Source organism: Pristis pectinata, chromosome 20 (assembly GCF_009764475.1).
Source record: "Pristis pectinata isolate sPriPec2 chromosome 20, sPriPec2.1.pri, whole genome shotgun sequence".
In the NCBI taxonomy this organism is placed as follows: Eukaryota; Metazoa; Chordata; class Chondrichthyes; order Rhinopristiformes; family Pristidae; genus Pristis; species Pristis pectinata.
Window position 1 is genome coordinate 1903219 of NC_067424.1, and position 25781 is coordinate 1928999.

General features: G+C 45.7%; 1 protein-coding gene across 1 annotated transcript; it reads left to right on the plus strand.

The window, feature by feature from the left end:
• The first annotated feature begins 7788 nt into the window (after positions 1-7788).
• Positions 7789-25505, plus strand: LOC127581011 (specifically androgen-regulated gene protein-like). Its single transcript, XM_052035070.1, has 3 exons — positions 7789-8172; positions 22080-22263; positions 23270-25505. The coding sequence occupies exons 1-3, from the start codon at positions 7789-7791 to the stop codon at positions 24523-24525; spliced, it is 1824 nt and encodes a 607-aa protein (XP_051891030.1). The 3' UTR covers positions 24526-25505.
• The last annotated feature ends 276 nt before the right edge of the window (positions 25506-25781 follow it).

Genomic DNA, 25781 nt, shown 5'->3' on the forward strand with positions numbered 1-25781 from the left:
AAATGCGTTTCATAGTTCACAGTTTCAAAAAGGAGAAACACCATTTTCCAAAAACTACCACAGTTTCTAGTTTTGGTGTCTGAATGCAATTTCTAACATTGTTATAATTATGACATAACACTGAAATTACTTTTCGAAGAAATGTTGACTAAAATAATGTATTCCTGTTAGATTTTTCTTTTAAACAAATACAAGGTGAACTGATGAAGTATTTCCTTGAGCCTAATTATGATCGAACCCTCAAAATATTACACATCTTTGAGGTAGTATCTTCCTAAGCTGGCCAAATATTTTTAGCTCTGGGCAATTTTTCTTAACTAGAAAACCAGTTGAGATTGAAAAATCAATTTCTAATCCTTGCAGTGGAGTTCACCCTTGTGTTCTGGTTATAGTGTTGTACAGCGTAGAGACAGACCCTTCAGCCCACTGCATCTGTGTTGACCATCGTGCCTATCTATACTAACCCCACTTCATTAATTCCATATCCCTGCTCATCAAATAACATGAGATTAGATTGTCTTATACACCAGGGTGATAATAAATATAACACTAAATAGTGAGTGCAACACAGCAGTAATGGTGCAAAGTATAGCAGTGCAAACTGAGGTAGTGCAAAAAAAAGCCAAAATGACAATAACAGAAGAGGAAGAATTGAGAATTCAAGTACCTGTCCAGATGCCGCTGTTACTGTTCCTGCCTCTACCACCTCCACTGGCAGCTCATTCCAGATACCACCTCAGATCCCTTTAAACTTCCTCCCCCTCACCTTAAACCTATGCTAACAACACACACGGTGCTGGAGGAACTCAGCAGATCGGGCAGCATCTACGTAGGGAAATAAACAGTTGATGTTTTGGGTCAAGACCCTTCGTCAGGACTGGAAAGGAAGAGGGCAGAAACCAGAATAAGAATGTGGGGGGAGGAGCACGTGCAGGCAGGTGACAGGTGAGAGGGGAGGGTAGGTGGGTGGGGGAGGGGGGAGGTGAGAAGCTGAGAGGTGATGGGTAGAAGGGCTGAAGAAGAAGGAATCCAGCAGGAGAGGGCAGTGGACCCTGGAATGAAGGGAAGGAGGTGGGGAACAGATGGGCAGTCTGTGAGGTTGGGGAAAGGGGAAAGAGAAGGGGGAGGGGCCACAGGAATGAGGGACGACAAAAGAGAGTGGGGGAGAAAAGTGGGTAGAGGAGGGGAGGGGTTATTGGAAGTTAGGGAAATCGATGTTGAGGCTGTCAGGTTGGAGCCTACCAAGGTGGAACATGAGGAACAACACCTCGTATTCCTTAGTATCTTACCAAAATTCTCTAGACTCTGGGCAGGTCTCGGCGGATTGGAAGACAGCGAATGTCATGCCACTGTTTAAAAGGGATTCTCTGCCCAGGGAAGCAGTAGAGGCGACCTCATTAGATATATTTAAGACACAGATAGATTTTTGCACAGTGGCGGAATTAAGGGTTGTGGGGAAAAGGCGGGTAGGTGGATCTGAGTCCATGGACAGATCAGCTATGATCTTATTGAATGGCGGAGCAGGCTCAACGGGCCGGATGGCCGACTCCTGCTCCTGTTTCTTGACTGAGGAAGATACAAAAATCTATGCCAAGGCTCCAGCAATCTCTTCCCTTCTTTCCCACAACCTGCCAGGATACAGCTGGTCAGGCCCCAAAGATTTATCCATCTTTATGTGTTTCAAGACCTCTAATATAATGTAATGTTGATCTGCTCCAAGATATCACCGTTCCCTGGCATGAACTCAATGGCATCCACTTTCCTCTCCACAGTAAATACAGACGAGAAGTATTCATTTAAGACCTTGCTCAGTTCCTGTGACTCCACACATAGATCACCACACTGATCCTTAAGAGGACCTACTGTCTCCTGAGCTACCCTTTTGCTTTTAAGATACTTATCAAATCTTTTAGGATTTTCTTTCTCTCATCTGCCAGGGTTATTTCATAGCCCCTTTTCTCTTGCCTAATTTCCTTGTCATGTACTCCTACAATCGCTTATGTTCCTCAAGGGACTCACTTGATCCCAGCTGCCTCTACCCAACATCTACCTCCTTTTTCCTGAACAGACTCTCGATATCCCTCATCAACCAAGGTTCCCTAATCTTGCCAGCCTTGCCCTTCACTCCAGTAGGAACACTTCTGGCCCTGAACTCTTTCAATCTCACATGTCCAGACGTCCCTTTACCTGCAAACAACTTCTCCCAATCAAATTTTGAGAGTTGTCTGATACCACAAAAATTATCCTTCCTCCAATTTAGGACTTTAACAAGGACCACTCCTTTTCTTTTTCCATGATTATCTTGAAACTAATAGAATAGTGGTCACATCCCATTGACACTTCAATCACTTGTCCAGCCTCATTTCCTGAGGAGGTCAATTGATGTCCCCTCTCGAGTGGGGCCATCTACATATTTCTTCAGAAAAATTCCCAGGACACACTTAACAAAAAATTTTGCCCCATTTAATCCCCTCACACTATGGCAGTCCCAGCCAGTATTAGGGATGATAAAATCACTTACTGTTACAACCCCTTTATTTCTCCACCATTGTGTGATCTCCCCAATTCAAACTGACTATTGGAGGGCCTATAGTTTAATCCCATCAAAGTGATCACCCTGTTTGTATTTCTAACTTCCATCCATATGGCCTTACTGGACGGTCCCCCCAGGAATATACTTTCTAAGTACTGCCATGATGTTCTCGCTAATCGATAGTACAACTCCCGTTACCCTAGTGTAGCAGTTAGCATAACCCTATTACAGCACCAGTGACTGGGGTTCAATTCCGGCCACTGTCTGTAAGGAGCTTGTACGTTCTCCCCGTGTCTGCGTGGGTTTCCTCCGGGTGCTCCAGTTTCCTCCCACATTCCAAAGACGTACGGGTTAGGAAGTTGTGGGCGTGCTATGTTGGCGCTGTAAGCGTGGCGACACTTGCGGGCTGCCCCCAGAACACTCTACGCAAAAGATGCATTTCACTGTGTGTTTCGATGTCCATGTGACTAATAAAGACATTTTGTTTTATCTCCACCTCCGTCATACCTGCACCCTGGAACGTTCAGCAGTCAGTCCTGCCCATCCTTAACCATGATTCTGTAATAGCTATACTATCACAATCCCATGAGCCGATCCATGTTCTGAGCTCATCTGTCAGGCTTCTTGCATTAAAATCTCTACAGGAAGCAAATAACTAGGAAGCATTCGTATGATTTGGTCGATCAAAGGATTGGAGAGAAGTTGAGATACTTTTCCTCTGGATGGAGTATGGAACTGACTGCTTGAAAGAATGGGACATAGGAGGAGGCTGTTCAACCTATTGAGCCAATGCCGGCTCTCAGAGCAATCCCATAAATCCCACTGCCCCACTTGTTTCCCTATAATTGATTCTCTTTCTCACATCCAACAAAGCCACCCTTTCCATTAACTTCCATGAAACTTACAGAGCTATGGTCATGATCTCCAACTGACACTTAAACCATTTCCCCAGCTACATTTTCAAAGATTAGTTTCCAGCTGAACACAGTATGGAGAAGGGAAAAATGTCTGATTGAAATTGGACAACATCTCATGCCAAGGAAGTTATTTTTGTTCAATCAGACTGGAGATTTAAAGGGGTTCCACCACTTTCTATCAGAGTTCACATTTCCCAGTGAGTAGGTGGCAGCCTGTTTTCTTCATATGCATGTCAGTTAAGATTAAGGTCCTGAACTGTGGGAAGGCCAGTTTCAGTGCTATAAGACAGGACCTGGTAAATGTAAAATGTAGAGTAGCTAGTTGCAAGGGAGTCAACGTCCGACAACTGGAAGTTACTTAATAGTGAAATATTGAGTGCTCAGGGTAATCGCATTCCACTAAGCGTGCAAAGTAAGGACAGTAAGTGCAAGGAACGGTGGATCTTGAGGGATGAAGATAGAGCAAAAAGAAAATGAAGCACATGATAGGTTATAAAGCAACATCAGAAACATCCCAACATCTCCCCAGGCCCCCTTTGGATCTTCTATGTTTGAATAAGATCAGTCATCATTCCCCTTTCATGTGAATACGTGAGAAGTATTCATTCTGGACCTCATCTACATTCCTTGCTTCCATGAACAGATTGCCTCATTTGTCCCTACTGGGCCCCATTCTTTCACCAGTTATCCTTCTGCCATTTACAAAATGCTTTGGTATTTTCCTTAATATATTCCATGCCCCCTCTTTGCCCTCCTAATTCCCCACACACTTTGGTTCCATTTATTTCCTACCAGCTCCTATCCCGCCCCTCCCCTGCACTTCTATATGCTGACCACCTTTCCCTATTGGCTCCAGTCCTGATGCAGGGTCTTGACCCAAAACATTGATACATCCCTTTTGGGTCCACGGATGCTGCTCGACCCGCTGAGTTCCTCCAGCAGTTTATTTTTTGCTCTAGTTCCAGCATCTGCCGTCTGCTGCATCACCCTCTATTATGAAGCCAACTTTGCAGCTAATTTGCCAACTTACTTTGGATCTCATGGGCTCTTGGATCAGCCTTCCATGTATGTCAGAAGCTTTGTTGATGTAAGTGGCATCAACAACATTGTCCACATCAACATATTCTGTTACTTCTTCAAAGAACTCAATCAAATTAGCCAGAAGGAATCTCCCACCAACAAGGCTGTGCTGACTATTCCTGATCAATCCCTGCCTTTCCAAGTGTAGATTAATCCTGTCTCAGAATCTTATCCAAAAGACAAGAAAGAAAGTATTGAGGACTATGACCTCACGATCTACCTTGTTGAGACCTTGCACCTTATTGCACTGCACTTTCTCTGTAGCTGTGACACTTTACTCTGTACTGTTATTGTTTTTACCTGTACTACATCAATGCACTCTGTACTGACTCAATGTAACTGCACTGTGTAATGAATTGATCTGTACAATTGGTGTGCAAGACAAGTTTTTCACTGTACCTCAGTACAAATGACAATAATAAACAAATACCAATACCAATAACTTCCCTAACTCCGACCTTAGAGTCACTGGTCTGTAATTATCTGGCTTATCCCAGTTGCACCTCTTGAATAAAGTCACCTGTGGCCAGCAAGGACCGTCAGTGCCCCAGCAATCTCCTCCCTTGCTTCCCATAGCAGCCTGGGAAACATCTAAGAGTCAAAGGTTCATAAAACACAGACAAATGGCCCTTCGCCCCACTGAGTCCACAGTGACCAAGCGCCCTAAAGACACCAATCCTATTTTATTCTCCTCACGTTCCCCTCAACTCCCCCAATTTCTTGGACCAATTTGCAGCGGCCAATTACCTGCACATCTTTGGAATCTGGAGGAAACTGGAAGCCCTTGCGGTCACAGAGAAATGAGCAGTCAGCACCGGAGATCAGGATTGAATCCAGGTCACAGGATCTGTGAAGCGGCAGCTGTGCCACTGCATTGTCGCATCAGGCCCCAAAGATTCATCCACCTCCATGCCCATTAAGACATCTAATACGTCCTCCATTATAATGCCAATATGCTTTAGAATATTAATGGAGCATACATGAATGTTAACAAAATGTTTACAAAGTTCCACATGGCAGAATGATCAAAAAATATCTTAGTCCTTGGGATCTCAGGGAAAGACAAATAAAAAAAACTCTGTGATAGAAAACCAAAGGTAATGTTTAATAGGAATTACAGTGACTGGAGAAGGGTGCACAGTGGAGTTCTCACCTCAGTACAGGGACCCTTGCTTAGATATAAATAAGCTGCACTTTAAGAGATTTCTTTATTAGTCACATGTACATCGAAACAATGTGAAATGCATCTTTTTTGTGTAGAGTGTTCCGGGGGCAGCCCACAAGTGTCGCCACACTTCCAGCGCCAACATAGCATGCCCACAACTTCCTAACCTGTACGTCTTTGGAACCGCATTGAGAAGTTTGGTGATAATACCAAAACTAGCGCTGTGGGCCAAAATGAGGAAGAAAGTTCCCAGCTGCAAGGCTGCTCAGGTGGACAGGAAATCAACAACTGGAAATTAACCTGGAAAGGTGAGGAATAGAGGGGGTGAATGGGGGGAGGAACGGTAGGACACTGTGCAGTTGAACAGAGGGATCTTCTAGTGTAGGTCCACAGATGTTTGAAGGTGGCAAGTTTGGAAGTTAAGATGTCATTTAGGATACTTTCCTTTATAGGCCGAGTCCTGGAATACAAGAGCAGGTAGGTCAGGAAAATCAAAAAAAGCTGGAAGTATGAAATAATGCTGGGAATACTCAGCAGGTCAGGCAGCATTTGTGGAGGGAGAAACAGAGCTAACGTTTCAGGTCAAAGACCTTCATCAGAACAAGGAAATAGCTTTAGGTTTGTGTTAAACATGAGTTAAACAGCAGCTAGAGAAATGTGTGCAGTAGTGATCACCACACTGGAGGGGGTGCAGAGGGTGTTACCAGCCTGGAGAATGTTATGGGGAGAGAGTGCCCAGGTTGGACATATTAGACTGAGCACAGATTTGACTGAGGCACATAAAATTGAGAAGGATAATCAAGGTGAACAGAAGGGGCCCATTTTCCTTTGTAGAGAGGTCACTGTTTAGCAATAGAGTTTGCCTTTATGGGTGGAAAGTTTAGAGGGAGTTGAGGAAAGATTATTTCGCTCAACAAGTGATGGGGGTCGAGAACTTACGGCCTGCGAGGGTGATGTAGACAGAGACCCTCATCACAGGACCTGGATGATCTTCAGACAACCGTGACCCATGGGACTGGGAGCTGGGAAGCAGAATCCACTGCTGTATACTACTGTGGTTGTGTGATCCAGGAGTGCCCAGCAGTCAGCAGACCCGGCCCCTTCCTCCCCCCGGCCGGTGCCTCTCCCCGGGTGATCCTGGAGCCCGCACCGGCTGCACCCACCGAGGCTCCAGGACTCCCCGGGATTTACAATCTGATTGGAGAGTCCCGGAGGGAAGGGGCGGGGCGGTGCTCCATCTTCACCAATAGGAGCTAAAGGGAAGGTATGGGTGCGTCTGATTGGCTGAGGGCAGGGCAGCTGCACCTGTTTGGAGGTGGATTCTGCGGAGGCGACAGGTAAGAAGGGCGCAATATGATTGGTCGGTTGTGAAGCAGGAAGAGGAATGGATTGGCCCGTTGCAGGTGGATCAAACCTGATTGGTTGGGGTGGACGGTGCGTCTCCGCGCCTTTAAAGCGAGCGAGAGCGGGGCGGGAGTGAGTGACGGGACGGTCCGGTCCGGGGTTCGGCTGCGCAGGTCAGTGTCCGGGGTGGGGTGTGGGGGGGTCCGGCTGCGCAGGTCAGTGTCCGGGGTGGGGTGTGGGGGGGGTCCGGCTGCGCAGGTCAGTGTCCGGGGTGGGGTGTGTGGGGGGTCCGGCTGCGCAGGTCAGTGTCCGGGGTGGGGTGTGTGGGGGGTCCGGCTGCGCAGGTCAGTGTCCGGGGTGGGGTGTGGGGGGTCCGGCTGCGCAGGTCAGTGTCCGGGGTGGGGTGTGTGGGGGTCCGGCTGCGCAGGTCAGTGTCCGGGGTGGGGTGTGGGGGGGTCCGGCTGCGCAGGTCAGTGTCCGGGGTGGGGTGTGGGGGGGTCCGGCTGCGCAGGTCAGTGTCCGGGGTGGGGTGTGGGGGGGGTCCGGCTGCGCAGGTGGGTCGCTGCATCACTCGGGGCGGCGCTGATCCAGGGCTCTGGTGTTGGGGTCCCGGTCGGAGAGAGGGGAGGGGGGACGGGCAGAGTGGTCGGGCAGCCGGGTAGGGGGACAGATGATGACAGACTGACGGGGAGGGTGGGGAGGGGAGCGAGGGAGGGGAGGGGTGGGTGGGGGGGGGGGGGGGACGGGGAATGAGGGAGGGGGGCGGCTCGGACGGACCGTGGCACCGCCCGGGTTGGGAGCTCTTGACCCGCTCCCGGCCGGCGGGCCGGTGTCCATCTGTGGGGGTCGCGCCGGCGCCGGGACGGCGGGCTGTGGCGGGGGCTTTGGGTGTGCGGTGTGGTGGGCTCGCCCTGTGCCCGTCCCACCTGAAGTGCCCGCAGTCTGCGTGGGGTGACTGGCGGAGCCTCGCCTCGCCTCCCCGGCACATTCCCCAGCACGAGTGCCGTCCGACTGCTGAGCTCCCGCCGGGGTCGGGAGTGGTGGCGGGGGGAGCAGTCGGCGGCTCCCCGAGAGACGTTCGGGCTCTGCCGTGCCTGGCTCCCGCTGGCCCGCGTTACCGGGGTCTGAATCAGGTTTGGGTAAACGTTCAGGCTTTTTAAAGTTAGGGTCATCGGCCCAACTCCTTGCTGACCGTGGTGTCTATCGAACCAGTCCCACTTGCCCGCGTTTGGCCCATATCCCTCCAAACCTTTCCTATCCGAGTACCGGTCTAAATGTCTTTTAAACGTAGTAATTGTACCTGCCTCACGCAGCAGCTCGTTCCATGTACTCATTACCCTCTGTGGAAAGTTCCCCGCAGGTCCCCTTCTTAAATTGGATTCCTTTCCTTGCTAATATATATTTAAATAAATGCACGATTAAAACCCACTGTTAGCCATTTAGGATGTTCTTTGACTTGAAAACAAATACTTTTGAATCTTTTATTAAAACTTCATTTGAACATTTTCCTTTCAGTTTTCCCCGATTGAACCCCTCCCTGTGTTTCATACGGAACTTGGAATAAGCTTGAATCTTTAAAATACCTTGTAGGTTTAGTCAAAAAGGAAAGGAGTGTAGGTAAGGCTTGGGAAGCTGGAGTCAGATGGGGCCCCTGAAGAATAGGAAGGATGTAGGGAGGAGGGGTGAAGGGCCCATGAAATGGGAGGGTCCCAAGGCATTTTATGTGTACGTTAGGAGGAAGTGGGTAGCTAGGGATCGAGAAGGTCCACTCAGCGACAAGGGAGGGAATTTGTGGGTGGGTGGCTCTTAATGAGCATCGGTATTCACCATGGGGAAAGCCATGGATCTGGGAGGGGCGTGTTGATATTGAGGAGGAGGAGGTGGTGTTAGGTATTTTGGAAAACATTAAGGTAGGTAAGTCTCCAGGGCCTGATGGGATCTATCCCAGGATACTTGAGGGAAGCACAGGAGGAGATTTCTGGGGCCATGACAGAGATCTTTGTCTCCTCTATCCACAAGTGAGGTCCCAAAGGGCTGGAGATCAGCCAATGTTCTTCCTTTGTTTAAGAAGGGAAAGGGGAACAAAGCAGGAAATTCTCGGCTGGTAGCCTTGCATCAGTGGTAGAGAAATCATTGGAGACGATTCCTAGGGACAGGATTAACTTGCATTTGGAAAATCATCGATTTACTAGGAATAGTTAGCATGGTTTTGTGCAGGGAAGGTCCTGTCTCTCAAATGTGATTGGCATCACGGTCGGTGTAGACGTGGACCGCAGGTCCTGTTCGTGTGCTGTTCTGTGTTCCAAAGCTGGTGCAGCCAAAATTTGTGCTGCAAATGGTAGTTCTGACTTTGATATCTTGTAAATATGCATTTTTCTCACTGCTTTGCATCAGCAATGAAGAAGTTAACTATAACTTTTAAAACTATTTGAAGTGGGGTAAAGCTCATCCAAATTCTGGGACCTCCAGTTGCCACGTAAGCTGGTTGGGGGGGGGGGGGGGGTGGTGGTGGTGGTGGGGTGTAGTCAGGGTGATGAGAGTGAGTACATAACTCTCCCCCTGATGGCAGTGAGGCTTTCAGTGCTTGGTGTACCAGTATATGTTTTGGTTCATTGGCTGTTGCTGTCATTGGAGGCACTGATTGCCCTTCTCCAATTGCTGCTGATCGGAGGAGCTGGTCCAATGTCTAGAGTTTGGAATTGGTTTATTATTGTTGCATGTACTGAGGTACAGTGATAAACCTTGTAAAGGAAATGATCTGTACGCAAAGCAAGTGCATTGAGGTGGTACAAGGGAAAACAATAACAAAATGCAGGATAAAGTGTAACTCAGCGACATGGATTTAAGAGTACGATTATAATCAGAGCAATGAGTGGATCTGCAGAGAGCAGCTTGCAATGAGTCGCCAGGCTCCAGTGCTCTCTTGTCAAGCCAGACTGGGTAAGAACAGCAGATAAGCATTTCCCTGTAGCTGTGACACTTTACTCTGTATTCTGTTATTGTTTTTACCTGTACTACCTCACTGCATGGTGTAATGAATTTATCTGTACAAATGGTACACAAGACAAGTTTTTCACTGTACCTTGGTACAACTGACTATAATAAACCAATACCAAGATATCCTTTCCTGGAGGGCTTTGTTAGGCAGGTTGTTTTTACAATCTGGTTGTCTCAGGGTTACGAAGACTTTTTTTTTGGTTCTAGATTTAACAGAATTTGAATTCGGGCTGGGATTTGAACTCTCCACTGGATCTCTGATCCAGAAATGTCCAGTAACTCGCGTGCTCACTCCCGTCCTGCTATACCTGGAACTGCAGGTGTGTAGTTTACCAAAGGAATCCAAAGGTGGTGTCTTAGGTACTTCAGTTTTGTGCAATGGAATCTGCCAAATGTGTTGATTACATGGAGGAAATGGACAAGGCTTCACACCTGAGCCAGTCTTGGTGCTGCAAACCCCTGTTCTGAAGCCATTTAAGATCCCCACACATTTAATTAAACCCACCTGTCAGAATTACTTTTCAGGATGTGGGTGTCGTGGGCAAGGACTGCAGTTTTATTTTAAAATTATACTTTATTCATAATGTGTACAAAAAATACACAACTTTCTGTACATTAGTTGTACCATCAGTTCAATACATCTCTTACAATGGGTCAGCGACACTTGAACAATACTCCCGTGAAGTGTTGGAGAGGCTGTTGTGACCCAGCCCCTCAGTGCCCAGTGGCTGCAGGACCCTAGACTGTGATCCTTGCCTGCTGAGCCTTTGCAGTGGTTGCACGGATCTTCAGTTCATCCCTCAGTATGTGCTCCTGCACCCTGGAATGTGCCGGTCGACAACATTCCCTTGTGGACATCTCCTTAAGCTGGGTGAACAACAAGTTTCAGGCAGACCAGAACATGTCTTTCACAGAGTCAATGATGTGCCAGAAGCACTTGATGTTTACTTGCTTGTCTCGGAGAGTGTCCCTGGGAACTGCTAGTAGAGCAGAGTCCACTTATTACGCAACTATTTGGCATGAACCTCAGTAAGGACTGTTGATCCTTGTTTGGATCTTCTTGGCAAATGCAGGAAGGCCAACATTTATTACCTGTCCCTGATTACTCTGGATGTGCTGGTGAGCAGCCTCAAACTGCTGCAGTCCTCCTGGTGCAGGTTCCCATGCACCCGCTGCCCTTGGCCACCTTGGTGTTGAAGACTGGGGTTTGGGAGCTGCCTGGTGAAAAAGCAATGATGCATTTTGTGGAGGGAGAGAATGTTTATGGCAGTGAATGGGATGCCAATCAAGTGAACTGTTGAGATTATGTTGGAGCCACATTTATCCAGCCAAGTGAAAGGTATTCCCCTACACTTCTTACTTGTGCCTCCTTGTTGATGGAGGAGAGGCTTTGGGATGTCTGGGTGAGCCACTTGCTACCAGTCTCTGACCTGATCTTGTAGCCATGATACTTGTGCTAGTGACCCTGAGGAACTGGGTGGTACTTATGCTGCTGAATGTCAGGAGTAGATGCTTAGACTCTCGTTATAGACGGCTATTGCTTGACACTTGTGTTACATCAGCATTCGATTTATCACTGACTTCAATGACATGACATTTGTTGCTTTCCAGCAGCAGTACAGTGCAAAGACATAAAATTACAATAAACTGCAAGAATAAATAGTGCAAATGGAAGGAATAATGAGGTAGTGTTCATGGACCTTTCAGAAATCTTTGGAGGGGACTGTCAATGATTAGCCAACAACTGAGTTTTTTTGGGTTTTGCTACTTTTAATAATTCTGAGTGAACTTTCTTGGCACCAGCACTTATCTGTTGCAACGGTGCAGTAGGATTCCTGTGATATTTTGAATTGCTGGAGGTTTCAAATGTGAGATTTAAATCATTTGAGCCTTTCCAAGGTTTTGGTGGGAGGTGTGTTCACATCCCACCCACAATAGCAGCTGGGGAACTCAATTCTGTTAACTAAATCTGGAATAAAAAGCTTGTGACATTCACAGAGAGCACGAGGCTGCTAAACTGTCAGGAAAAAAATATCTTTGGGTTTTCTATTGCCATTTAGAAATCTCATGTGGTTAAATTTTGCGATGGCCCAGCTAGCAGTTGGTCTAATGGCATTTAGGGATGGGATGTAAATCTCAGCCTTGCCAGGGACTCCCAGGTTCCAGGAATTGAATGCCTAACCTTGCTGGTGTAGTAATGGGTCGAGCTGTCTGTTCTGCATTCCTTCAGGCTGGTTGCAAAGATGCACCACTGTTAATTTTGCTCACTTGGGTCCCATGTGTCAGTTCCCCTGCTGTGCCACGTGCTAATTTCCCCAGACTGCACCAGGAGCTTCAGTGTTATAATTCAGTGTTACTTGGAATGAGACTGCTCAGCCCACACTCAGGATGAAGTTGGGTTTGTTATGTATCTCAGTGGATGCCAATTTATTTTTACAGGAAACCATCAGTAATTTATTGAGGGTTGTGACCAAACATAATATTTCAAAATGATTTATAGGATCTCCTTTCCTGTTTGTTAATTACTTTTCTCTGATTTACAGCCACCGTTGGATTTTTTTGTAGCTCTTTCCCAATGCGAATCCTTCAACCAAGCCCAGTAACGAGGTCCTAGTGCAATGCCCTAAGTTTCCTGTGGACTGGATCATCTCCCATGGATTCCATTGCTGGTGTCAATAGTGTTGGGAACTACAACAATGAGACCAGCCATAGCTCTGATTATGTAAGTGTTTTGTGTTCAGAGGTAGCAGCTTTGCAGATTAACTATGGTGATGAATTGTGGGGGATGTTCAACTGATGCATCCACTGAATGTTCACCTCACTGAACAGATTGCGATAGATTTTTCAATTTGATGGAAAGGATACAATTTAGTTTAAAAGGTAGATTAGTTTTTAAAAGTGCTTTTAGTGACAAACTGGAGGCATGAATGTGGATGTCATGATGTAAAAAGACTGCTTCAGCATAATTATGGGATGTTACAGTGACTGAACAAAGTTTTGAATGCTTGCTGAGCCAATGGCAAGTTGCTAATGAGAAGTTATCCTCCGTGTTGAAGTAATTAAATTAGTTGGATTGAAATTTAACTTCTTTGCTTTTGATTAATTTAGAGTATGTATTTGGTTAATGAAGGCTTACACTGAATTTAATTAGTAATTTTTTTGAGAAGATTTAATTGCACTCTTGATTTCTTGAACTTTAAATGAAGCCTCTTGTATTGCTGAACTGTGTTCTTGGATGTAGTAATAACTAGCCATTCATTTCCTGAATGCTTTGAACACTCTTCTGGAGCCGGGTGTTAGGAAGTCTGCAAGAGCAGCCTAGCCATGAGTGGCAGTCTAAGATGTCTAGTCTCTGTCTCCTTCCCTTCCCTGCAGTGCCCTCTGCCTAGTCCAGCCACACAGATTTTGTAATCAGCTTTGTGGTGTGGATGGGGCTGGTGAGTTTCCAACCAGTATGAAACTAAGTTGGTTCCTCAATGTAAAATCACTTCCAGTTTTGGAGAAAGGCTTGGGCTATTATTTACTATTTGTATGTCATTGAAGTAAAATGATAATTCTGAATTTGGAAATTATAAATCATGAGTTTAAGCTGGTATGAATGTCATTGAAGTCTCCCTTCCTCAGTGCCAGAATAAAACTGTTGGTCAATGCTGCACCATTCTACAAAGGTTATTCATGGACTGGAGTTTTTTTTTAAAAGTGTCCTTGGAGACTCTTAATGCAATTGCGTGGTAGAATTAACACAACAGATAAACAGGTAATGAAGTGAAGACACGAGACTGCAGACACTGGAATCTGGAGCAACAATGAGAGGTATTGATCGGGTGGATAGTCAGAAGCTTTTCCCCAGGGCTGAAATGGTGGCCACAAGAGGACATAGGTTTAAGGTGCTGGGGAGTAGGTATAGAGGAGATGTCAGGGGTAAGTTTTTTACTCAGTGGTGAGTGCGTGGAATGGGCTACTGGAAACGGTGGTGGAGGCAGATACGACAGGGTCTTTCAAGAGACTTAGTTAGGTACATGGAGCTGAGTAAAATAGAGGGCTATGGGTAAGCCTAGTAATTTCTAGGCTAGGGACATGTTCGGCACAGCTTTGTGGGCCGAAGGGCCTGAATTGTGCTGTAGGTTTTCTATCTGTTTCTAACAAAATGCTGGAGGAATTCAGCGGGTCAGGCAGCATTTGTGGAAGGGAATGGACAGTTGACATTTGGGTTGAGTCCATTCATCTGGAGCAGATGAAATGACCCCTCATCAGTCCAGGTGAAGGGTCTTGACCCAAAAAGTTGAATGTCCATTCTCTTCCTACCCCCCCCCCCCCCCACTTCCCAAGGTAATGAAGTGAGATTGCTATCTTTTACAGAATGTGCACCACATGAAATGATTTGGCACCTCATTTATAACTGAACTCAGCAGATGATGTGGAGACAGTTGGGTTTTCAACTGGTATTTGGATAGACCCCTAAGATAGACTATATAGGGCTGTGGTAAAGGGGAATGGGAATGGGACTGTGACTTGCAGAGAGGAAGTGAGTGACATGATTTGGAACATGCAAAAGAGGAGTTTTATTTCCTCTTTGTACCAGGGTGCTGTGAATCCTATTGCTGACATCCAGTGTTAAATCTCAAGTGGCCTTTCATTGTGTATTTGAATAAAACAGAGGTATGAAAGATGTATGTATTTGTGTCTGTGTGGTTAAGGGTGATTTGGGAACTTAAACAAAAATGTAGTTATCATGACTTGTGCTTCTATGATGCTGTTTGCCCCACTTTGGATAATTGCTACATGGGCTAGAGTTGGGGCATGGTCCATCACTTTGGCCATTATTAACAACTGTATCACTGTGCAAACATTCAGAATCAGATTGATTCTCTGACTTGGATGACATGAAATTTGTGTTGTGGCAACAGTACAGTTCAAAGACAGTCACTATAAATTACAGAAATATATAGTGCATAAAATAACTAGGTAGTGTTCTTGGACCATTCAGAAATCTGATGGCAGAGGGGAAGAAGCTGTTTTTGAATCGTTGTGTGGGTCTTCAGGCTCCCATACCTCCTCCCCGATGGTGGTAGCAAGAAGAGGGCATGTCTCGGGTGGTGAGGGTCCTCAGGGATGGATGTCACTCTCTTGGGGCACTGCCCCTTAAAGTGTCCTCGATGGTGGGGAGGGTTGTGCCCGTGGTGAAGCTGGCTGAGTCTACAACCCTCCGCAGCCTCTTGTGATCCTGTGCATTGGAGCCTCCGTACCAGGCAGTGATGCAACCAGTCAGAATGCTCTCCACTGAGCTTTACCCAGTGTTCTGAATTAATGTGACAAAGCACAAGCCAGTCTGTTACCCAATAGTTAACTAATGACTCTTGGACATTACAGGAAATGTGCATGGTAATATTTATAGTTCCAATGACACAAGATTTTGAGCATTGTGAAATTAACTCGAGATTCACTGACTCCTACACAATACCAAGGGCCAAACTCAGGAGTTTCAGGTTGAGCCTCTGAATTCATGAACATTGAACTGAATAGAACTTGTTTGCATGGAACATTAGGATTTTGGTGTTGGATTACAGTTAGTTATTTTCTATAAATAAATGTTCACACTATTTGTCATTTTCTGATCATTGTACATGGTCATGAATCCAGACTTCAGGAAGAATCACTTCAAAAGCACCACTGCGGTTTTTGTTTCCCTCCAAGACCCCCAGTTAATCTCTGTATATGCCTAGGAGGTGCAATCTGGGTGCAAAGATTATTAAATCTGCAAATATTGTTTTTGGTTCAAACAAGCAGGGGGAAGTGGGTCTAAGTGGGATCTCTGTCAAAGAGCTAGCAGGGAGAAGTGGGCTGAATGGTGGCAGCATTTGCTAAATTGATCTTGAAGTCAGTGAACACAATGCTGGAGGAACTCAGCAGGTCGGGCAGCATCTATGGAGAGATGAACAGTTGGCCAGCATTTTGTGTTCATTGCTCCAGATTTCTGGCTTCTGCGGTCTCTCACATGTCTCCATTAAATCAGTGAGTCAGCGTTTGAAGTTTGCACTTTGCAGAAGATCAGGTTCTGTATTGGTAATTGGTTTATTGTCACATGTCTGTGTGCCTTCCAGACAGATCATTCCATACATAAGTATACTGAGGTTGTAAAACAAAAAGCAGCATGCAGAATAGTGTTCCAGTTACAGTAAGTGCAGTGCACGTAGGCAATAAAGTGCAGGGGCCATGATAAGGCAGATTGGGAGATCGAGTTCATCTTTAGTGTATGAGAAATCTGTTCAAGAGTCCGATAACAGTGGGATAGAAGCTGTCCTTGAGCCTGGTGGTACGTGTTCTCAAGCTTTTGTATCTTCTGCCTGACAGAAGGGGGGCGAAGAGAGAATGAATGGGGCAGGAGGGGTCTTTGATTATGTTCTCTGAGCCAATAGAGGGGAGGCTGGTTTGCACGATGGACTAGGCTGCATTCACAACTCTCTGCAGTTTCTTGCTGTGGTGGCACTTCCACATTTCATAATAGAAGCCTTGTTTTGGAGAACAGTGATCTCTTGCCACAGATTTTATTTTTCTGTTCTGAGAATGTGGAAGAACCTGTTTCTTCTGCTGTCAGTGATGTAGTTGGTATCTCCTGTTGGTTAATCTGTTAATTCCTGAGGTGTGTTGCTCTTCAGAAGCTGCCTGAGGTACAACGTCAGTTTGAGCAGCCCATCTGCAGTGAGTCTGAAGGCAACAGTGAAGCCCTACTGATGATGTAGGATGGACCTTGGGGGGCAGAAGGCTACTCTCTGGAGTGGCTGAGCAGAGATCAGATGCCAGGGGAGTGCTGGATAGTCTGGCCCATTATAATAAGGTTCTGATGTTATGCAGACACTAGATGCAGCTGCTGGAATCTGGAGGAACTCAGCGGGTCAGGCAGCATCTGTGGAGGGGAGTGAGCAGTGGACATTTCACGTCAAGGTCTATGCTGACTGATATTGTGGAATCCATTTTCCAGTGTTGTAACCTGGGTCGGGTCTCAGCACTTGGGGATGGGGCGTCGATTAGGCATGTTGGTTGTCCTTGTGTGTAGAACAATAGATGACAACTTGTCTATCCCACTGTCCTTTTACAAACAAAGTCACTGACACCAAATCAATAAAGACCATTCTTGAGCAATTGCTGGTTCTCATTCCTGGTTGAAAGTGTTCACTGACGGAGCCAAGACAAGATTGTTACTTTAGGCAAATTGTTTCTGGCTTTTGTAAACAATCTAAGTACGTTGTACCTGTTGATTTACACACAGTATTCTGGAGGATGCAAGATGATGTAGTTTAATAATAACTGAATGAGGAGAAGAAAGAAACAGAAGAAATAGGCTTGTTATGAGTCAGACTTTCATGTTTATCCGCACTTTAAAATTTGTCTTCGTGTATCTTGATGTTAACAATAGCAACTGGTGATTCTCAATGGGTGGAGCCCCAGATCCAGCCAGTTACTTGCTGCATCCCAATGAACTAAATATTTTCAGACACTAAGGTATTGTTAACACAACTTGCTGGTTAGGCTGGTATTTCTTCAGTGCAAAATCAGGGATGGTCCCTTTGAACAATTTGGTGTTGTTCCTTGGATGGGGCCAGCATTTGGGGTTGACTAAAGGATGCACCTGGTAAAAAGCGACACTGGACTTTTGCTACTTCCCAGAAATACTGAGGCTAAAATACTTGCCGACTTCAAAATTGATTAGATTTTCAGCATACAAGAGTGGTAAGGGATGCGAAACCAAGGTGGAATTAAACTGCAGGTCCACCATGAATGGTGGGATAGGCTTGTAAGACTGGCCAACCCCAGTTCCTATCGAAGAGTTGAAATGAAAGAGTAAACCCCTCTTTATAAAGGTCAGATGTGCGGTTACTGGTAGTAACCGTTACCACTTTATAATTGAATCTTGCCAATTCCTGTATCCTTCTGCCGGTCCCCATCTCTGTAATCAAACCTTCTAATTGCAAGGCAATTGGACTTTCTCTTCAGTACTGTTTAATTCTCACTAAAGTTAACTTCTCATGAACTTTATCAGTATCGAGTTCATTGTTTTGGGGATTCGTCAAGATATAATTCTGGAAGAATTGAAATTCAGTATTTGTATGTGATCCATGGAGCAGCCAATGAATTTCTCCGTCCAGAGCTGGGATGAACCTGCTGGGCTGAATGGCCATGTGCTGTGGTACAAAGTACAGGAAAGAATACCGTGTACAGTTGGAGGGAAGGATCTGCTTGAAGGCAATGCAGGGAAGGGTCAGATTGATTTTGGGTGGAGGGTCTATCCTTGGAGTGATTCAGTAGACTTGGCCTGTGCTTGCTGTGGATCAAATGAATGAAAGGATCCCATGAAAGTAAGATTCCTGGGAGCTGTTTCCTCTGGTGGGAGAAATTGCTGAAGGATTCTGGAAAGTTGTTGAGATCGGTGAATCCCGAGGGCTGTAACGTGTCCAGTTGGAAGATGATGTGCTATTCTTTGAGCTTTCAATGTACGAGATGTAAGGCAGAGGTCAGTGTGGGATGGAGAGTTAAAGCGATTGGCATCTGGAAGCTTGCCCTCTGGGATGGAACAGGGGGTCTGCTGAGCAGCCAATCGATCTCCTCGGTTTCCCCAGCGTGGAGGTGACCACATTGCAAGTACTGAACACGGAAATGCAAATGGTACAAATGAGTTCCTGCTTCACTTGGAAGGAGTTCTGGATAGTGGGAAAGGAAGAGGTGAAGAGGCAGGTGTTGCATAGGAAGGTGTCATCAGAAGAGCAGTGGGAGTTGCTGTCTCACACAGGGTTGATGGAGGATAGCCTTTAAGGAAGTAAGTGGTTGATGTGCTAACGTTGGCTTTCAGAAGACTGAGCAGTTTGTCAACTACGGAGCAGTGTACACTCCTGGTGTGGGAGAGACTTTAATTCCTAGATGGCACAGAACAGGGCAATAAAACAGCAGTGGCTGGTCAAGGAGCAACTCTGTTTTAGCTCTGACTTGAGATTAAAAAATATTTTATGTAAAAATGAATTGTCTCATTACTGTTAAATGTGTGTACATGTACATGTACGTGTCCATCCCCCAATGGATCTGCTCTCCCTTTCTCCCCCACACCTGCCCAACACTATCTCTTACCTGCATCTACCTATCACCACCCTGTGCCCACCCCACCTCCCCTCATTTGTCCACCTATCACCACTCTGCTTTTCCCTCCTATATACTGGGCTTCCCCTTTGCCTATCTTCAGTCCTGAAGAAGGATCCTGACCCAAAACGTTGACCGCCTGCTTTTCTCCACGGATGCTGCCTGGCCTGCTGAGTTCCTCCAGCATCATTGTGTTTTTCATCTAGATTCCAGCGTCTGCAGTCCTTTGTTTCTCAAGCATCCCAGCCAGTGTTTGTCCCTCAACATCACTAAAGGCAGACTATCTGAGCAGTATTACATTGCTAACTGGGAGAGCTTGCTGTGTACAAATTACTGTTTCTACACTACAGCAGTGAGAACACTACAAAAGTACTTTGGCTGTAAAGCACTGTTGAGATGTTCTGAAATGTGCTGTGAGTGGTGATTTTTGTATTTCACCTGACACCTTGGGCAGAAAGGTGTCAGGTGAAATACATGTTCAGTTGGTGTTACTGGTGGTGTTGTATGAGGAATAATAAACTTTGTAATACTCCCATTACAAATCTGCAATGGAATGGAATAGAGACATGCCCTCTTCTCGTTACTACCATCGGGGAGGAGGTACAGGGGCCTGAAGACCCACACAACGATTCAGGAACAGCTTCTTCCCCTCCACCATCAGATTTCTGAATGGTCCATAAACACTACCTCATTATTTGTCTTTGTAATGTATAGTAACTTTGCCTTTGCACTGTACTGATGCCGCAAAACAACACATTTCACATCATACAAGTCAGTGATAATAGACCTGATTCTAAAAAAAACAAACGTACAGCAAAGGAACAGGCCCTTGGCCCACCATGTCTGTGCTGACCATGATGCCAATTTAAACTCATCCCATCTGCCTGCACATGGTCCATATCCATTCCCTCCATATTCATGTCTAACTGCCTGTTAAACACCTCTATCATATTGGTTTCCAGCACCTCCACTAGCCAGTTCCAGGCACCCACGTTTCCACCCTGGGACAAAGTCTGACTATCCACCCTATCTGTGCTTCTCATAATTTTATATACATCAATCAGGTCTCCCCTCAGCCTCTGACACTCTAAAGAGAACTGTCCAAGCTTGTCCAACCTCTCCTTGTAGCTCATCCTCTTCAATCCAGGCAGCATCCTGGTGAACCTCTTCAGTACCCTCTCCAAACCTCCACATTCTGTAATATGGAGACCAGAACTGCACACAGTACTCTGAATGTGGCCTCACCAAGTGCAATGTGACTTCCTGACTTTTACACTTAATACCCCGACTGATGAAGGCCAGCATGCCGTAGGCTGCCTTTACCACCCTGTCTACTTGTGTTGACATTTTCAGGGAGCTGTGGACTTGCTTCTGTACTTGTGAAACTAATTGCCTTAACTTTGACTGGAATCCCAGGCTTGCACATCAACTTTCTTTGTCACTATTCAGGAAAGAGATTAATTTGTGAAAGTTGTCCAATTTCTGTGACGCCCATTTCTCCTTTAGGAGAGATGCTGTTTTCCTGTGGCTGCTGTCCAGTAGTCTGTACACCTTAGTGACAATTCAAGTCCTTGTGAAGGGTTTCCTAGTGTTGGTGGCTTGAGTTTCTGGAATAAATCCATACTGTCATGTACGAGTTCTATAAATAGTAATGTTTGTGGGAAGTTTAAGGAGAAACAAGACATTGATCATGGAATATTCAATATTCTGAATTCAGGGCCTTGTTACTTCATTGGTCACTTGGACTGTTGAGCTGAATGAGCACAGCCCAAGTGCAGCGTTGTATATTTCTGATCTGTCCTCACAGGCTCCACCCCCGTTGGATGATGCCTCTGTAGAACATCATTGGATATTTGTGGGTCAGATGTTGTTGATGCTTGTACTTCTGCTTCTGTTGACCCAGTTGTCTGTCAAAATGCTTTGTTTAGCCTAGAAATGAGAATGAGACTTTCACCATGGCTCTTGCTTTGGACAGGTCATGGAGGCAAGTCCAACTCTAGAGGTTTGACCACATCATCCAGGCAATGCTCCCACTGCAGTGCGGTTGCACTGCTGCATTGTTGGGTATGCTGTGTTTTTTCCATGAGTTGTTAAACTGAGACCTAACCTTCCTTCACAAGGGCTCAGCCTCAATTACTCAGTCACTTCTCCTTGGCATATACTGTGTCCAGACGGTGTATTGCTAAAGTTCTCTGGTCCACGAGATGGTGGCACTGGTAATGTTCAGTCAAGGCGAGAGGTTGATTGCACTGTCTGAGAGAGGGATGGAAGCACATTCTGTAGAAGCCTTCAGAAGGGGATTGGATCAGTCCTTGGAGGAAAGGGAGCTGCAGGGCATGAGGTACTGGAGCTGATTGCATCTCTCTTCAAAAGGGCCAGTGCACACTTGATGGACTAAGTGGCCTCCTGGCATGCTGTGCTATTCTGTGAATGTTATCTGTATGAGTAGAGTTCTACCCATTTTCTTCTGTTGTGTGGGCATATTCCTGTGCTTATCAGTAGGATGGGTGGGCTTGGTGTTGCTGGCTGGTGTTAAATCAGGCATGGCTCAGAAGAGGGGAGTGAGGCATTCCTCTGTAATCTTGTTTGAGGGCAGTGGGATAAAGAGCAGATGGGGATTGGAGTTTCATTTGGACAGCAAAGGACAAATTGGAGTTCTGCTCGACTTTTGTGTTGAGGGGGAGTACTTAAAACTGACTTATGGCTCAGGCAAGTAATGTGGAGGTTGCCGTGTTAAGCAGAGGTCACTGGTTTCTTCTCTTGCTGTGGAAGTTGTATGTTGACCCAGTATGGCCAGGGTGGGCTAGTACTTCTGATCCATGGCTTGCAAATTTCAAACCCAAGCAATCACCCTTCTGGGTGAATTTTGAATTCTTTGGCTCAGAACAATGAGCTAAAGATCTGCATTTTCTTTCAGAGTGATGAGTCTTGGAACTACCTTTCAGTGGAAGAGAAGGAATGCTTAATGTTTCTTGAAGAGACAATTGATTCCTTGAATATTGAAGAATTAGAACAAAGTGAAACAGTGTCAACTGAAAATGGGAACCAGTCAGAGAAACTCTCCCCACCTCACCCTGAAAACCCACATTTCCCAACTGCAGGTAAGACTTTGCCCTGAGATTCTTAACTCAAGAGCTCTTTTGTAAATTGCTCCACTGGATAAGTGTGAGACCTGGTATGTGGAGGCAGTGGGTTCATGGCCAGTTTTGGGTTGCTTGGCCACAAGGTAACATTGAGTATTGCAGAGTTTTCCTGCTGTAATTACCCGTGAACTGGAGAATACAGCAGGGTGTTTTATTGCTTCAGTACCTTCAGAAACTGCGAACCTCCTTGATACAAAGGGAAGTGGCATGCCTGTATAATAACTGTGTAATTTCTCAGTGACCCATTCCGACACTTTCTCCCCAAGCCCAATACACGATTGACCAACACTTTCATTTAGTGGCTCCTCATCCAGATGTGGTCACTTTTGCTGATACTACTTTGTGCTTCTAAAGATTCAATTATTACAAGTCAATTTGTAGAGTAATGTTTCACTAATTAGTACTTTCAAAGCAAAAGTATGAATTGTAATAAAGTACCTCAGCTGCAATGGTAAATGAGAGTACCCCAAGTAGTATTATAGAAAATGGATGAATTAATAAATTGGGCAAATCAAAAGTGTTTGAAATAAGGAATCATTTTGTTTGTTGCTCCCGATGTTTGTTTGTCTAAATGATGCAGGAAGTCATCAGTACTCTGGTGTCTGAAGCAATGATCAAAAATATTCAGAATATTTAAAACAACAGATTTTTCAGCATTGGCTGCAGCTCCCTTTGTCGACTGAACTCTGCTGTAATGTTGCTTACAGAGGGCTGTACTCTTACCTGTGGGTGATTGTATAACTTCCTGGTTCTTTTATCTGGATGTTATCTTACTGAATCATTTGATAGAATGTACATGATTAACCATCCAAAGTGTTGTCAGAACTTTAATTGATGTTTGAAATGGTTATTACTTTAAAGCAGTTGCATCGGGGGTTTGTACTTTAGATGAATTGCTGAGTTGAATTTCAGTTCCCAATCTGCAATTATTGGGGCATTTCTAACATTCTTTGTTCTTGAACAGAACCTGCTGGAAAATTCCCACGGGCAGTTTCACCGCTCAGCAAGGATAGCATTGATTCCCCATCCCCGCAGGTGGTGCAGATGAAATCTGGATCAAATACTCTTCCCAAGTATGACTTGAAGCCCAGCAGTGAGAGTGTTAGTTCAGAATCCAGCACTGGAGAAACAAGACACAGATCTCTCACTACACCAGCTGATCTGTTGGTGGAATCCAAGGATGAGAAGGTAAAGTTGGGCCCTCCCACTGCTCCTAAACCTGGGAAACTGCCCCCCAACATCATCTTAAGAAGCTCCCACAAGAACCTTGACCTTGTGTCACATCCCCAGAGTATCTTTAAGGCATCAAAAGATGGTCTGCGAAGCAATGGGGCATCCAAGGAAGGCAGCAGTGAGGGAGAGGCACAACAAGTCCGGATGGAAGCTTTGGCCAAGCTGGGATTGTTGTCACAGACGGACAGGGTGAGGAGGAACAGTTCAGATACCCTGAAAGCATCCAATAGTCAGCTGGGCACAGGAGGCAGTGAGAAGAGAACCAACCACCCTGAAGGGGAGGTGCAGCAGGACAGGTTTCGTGGCCCCAAAGGTCCAGGTGTTGATGCTAACCATTCAGTTGCCAGTGCTGCTGGTCCTGACGTAAGCATCGCTACTGATAAACCAGTGCGCGTGGCTCCTGGTGATGCAGACAAGCTTCAGTGGCAGCTTCCAGCCACAAAATCAAGCAGCTTGAAGAGGTTTAGTGTCCCTGGTGAGAACGTTCCACCCACCTCTCACTACACGGCAGCCAACATCGCCCTTAATGCCGGCACCAGCAAGACGTTGCCGAGTGTCAAAAGATCCATAAATTTAAATGAAGGCCACGTGAGAAATGTCAGCTTGCCGCCCTGGCCACTGGGCTCTAGTAAAGCTAACAGCCTGAGGCGGTTTGGTTCTTCTGGTGACAACATCCAGCTGGCCTCACACTCCGGCCTGGTTCCAAACACTTCCATCACTGATGCTGCTGGACTGAACAAGCAGTCTAAGCCAAGGCCCATGTCGATCTGCTCAGAGGCAGATCTGTCTGCCAGGCATGGAACTCCTGTGGAACAATTGCTGCCTGAGAAACCAGCTGGGAAATTTTTCCCGATAAAAATACGTCACATCTCAGCCAAACCTCACAAATCACCGCCCAAGGGAATTAACGTGCAAGTGTTGCCACATGGCCCAACCAGTAAGGACCACAAAGAGGCTTTGAGAAAACTTGGTCTTCTGAAAGAGTAGAAGAATGCCTTGGGGAATGGCAGGTATTTCATAGACTTGATATGTACCTACAACATTAAGGCAATTCGGTTAATGTGCTTGGAGGAAACTTGTGCAACTGCCACACTGCAAAAGCCATAATGAACTTTGGGAAACCTCTAGCATGGGATTGGCTGCAGAATGGGTTATGATACTGATGTGAAACGTCAGTTTAATTTTTCTTGGATTTAATTAAATATACTGCTGCTGGAGTGCCATTTTGGTACATTACTCGCTGATTAACCTTGCTTGGTTTGAGAGGTTGGTGCCACATGCCTGGTGCACAATAAAAGTCACGTCTGCCTCATTGGCCCATCCCATCACACCTGTGGGAGCTGTGAATGGTCAGTCACTGCCTGGAGGTTCTTCATCTTGTCCAACCATGATGTTATTGGGAGTGAATCTGTTGTCCTGACAAGTCTCCTGTCTGAACTTGCAATAGCAATGCTTCCAAAGGAATTCTCTTAAACTGATGGTGGAAAATTCTGGAAGTACTCAGCAGGTCAGGCAGCAAAAGTGAGAAGAGAAACATTAAAATTTCAGGTAGAAGATCATTCATCAGAATTTGTTATTGAAAATATTTTTAATTATACTTTAAAAATATAACACTGAATTAAACAGCTGTTCATACACATTGGTATCTTGTGAAAGGAATTTAAGCTAAACCCATATTGTGATGTTACCAGCTTCATTTTACAATGTTTTATTTAATGCCATGCCACAACAAACCTATTTAAGTTGGCTCTGATTCTAGTCAGTGACTCTTATAAATGTCAAACTTGGTGTATAATGAAACTTCCTCATCGTTCTTGTTCAGTTGTATTGAGAATTATTCCCACCACAGATGTTAAGTTTGGTCACAAAACAACCTGGAGCTTGTGTTAAACTCAAGTATATTTTAAAACTGCTCATTGATTTAGATCACGTTTATATTGCTAATAAACTTTTTCCGATGGTATGTTGATCTGCTGTCGAACTGTATCAAGATTAGAGACTGAATGAAATGGTTGCTGTAGCTTCCCCACCTTCCCTTCCCTGCTCTCTGAACCCAGCTGCCATGGAAGCCTTCCCTTTTTATTGAAACACAACAGATGTCAGAATATGAAGCAACACACAAGGTGCTGGAGGAACTCAGAAGTCGATGTTTTGGGTCTGAACTGGATGAAGGGTCTTGACCTGAAATGTCAACTGTGCATTTCCCTCCATGGATGCTGCCTGACCCACTGAGTTCCTCCAGC

Coding starts and splice junctions, on each gene's coding strand:
- LOC127581011 (XM_052035070.1), top strand. CDS start 7,789: ATGAGGGAGGGGGGCGGCTCGGACGGACCGTGGCACCGCCCGGGTTGG. Junction 8,173..22,079: donor GTTACCGGGGTCTGAATCAG/GTTTGGGTAAAC, acceptor ATTTTCTTTCAG/AGTGATGAGTCTTGGAACTA. Junction 22,264..23,269: donor CCCACATTTCCCAACTGCAG/GTAAGACTTTGC, acceptor GTTCTTGAACAG/AACCTGCTGGAAAATTCCCA.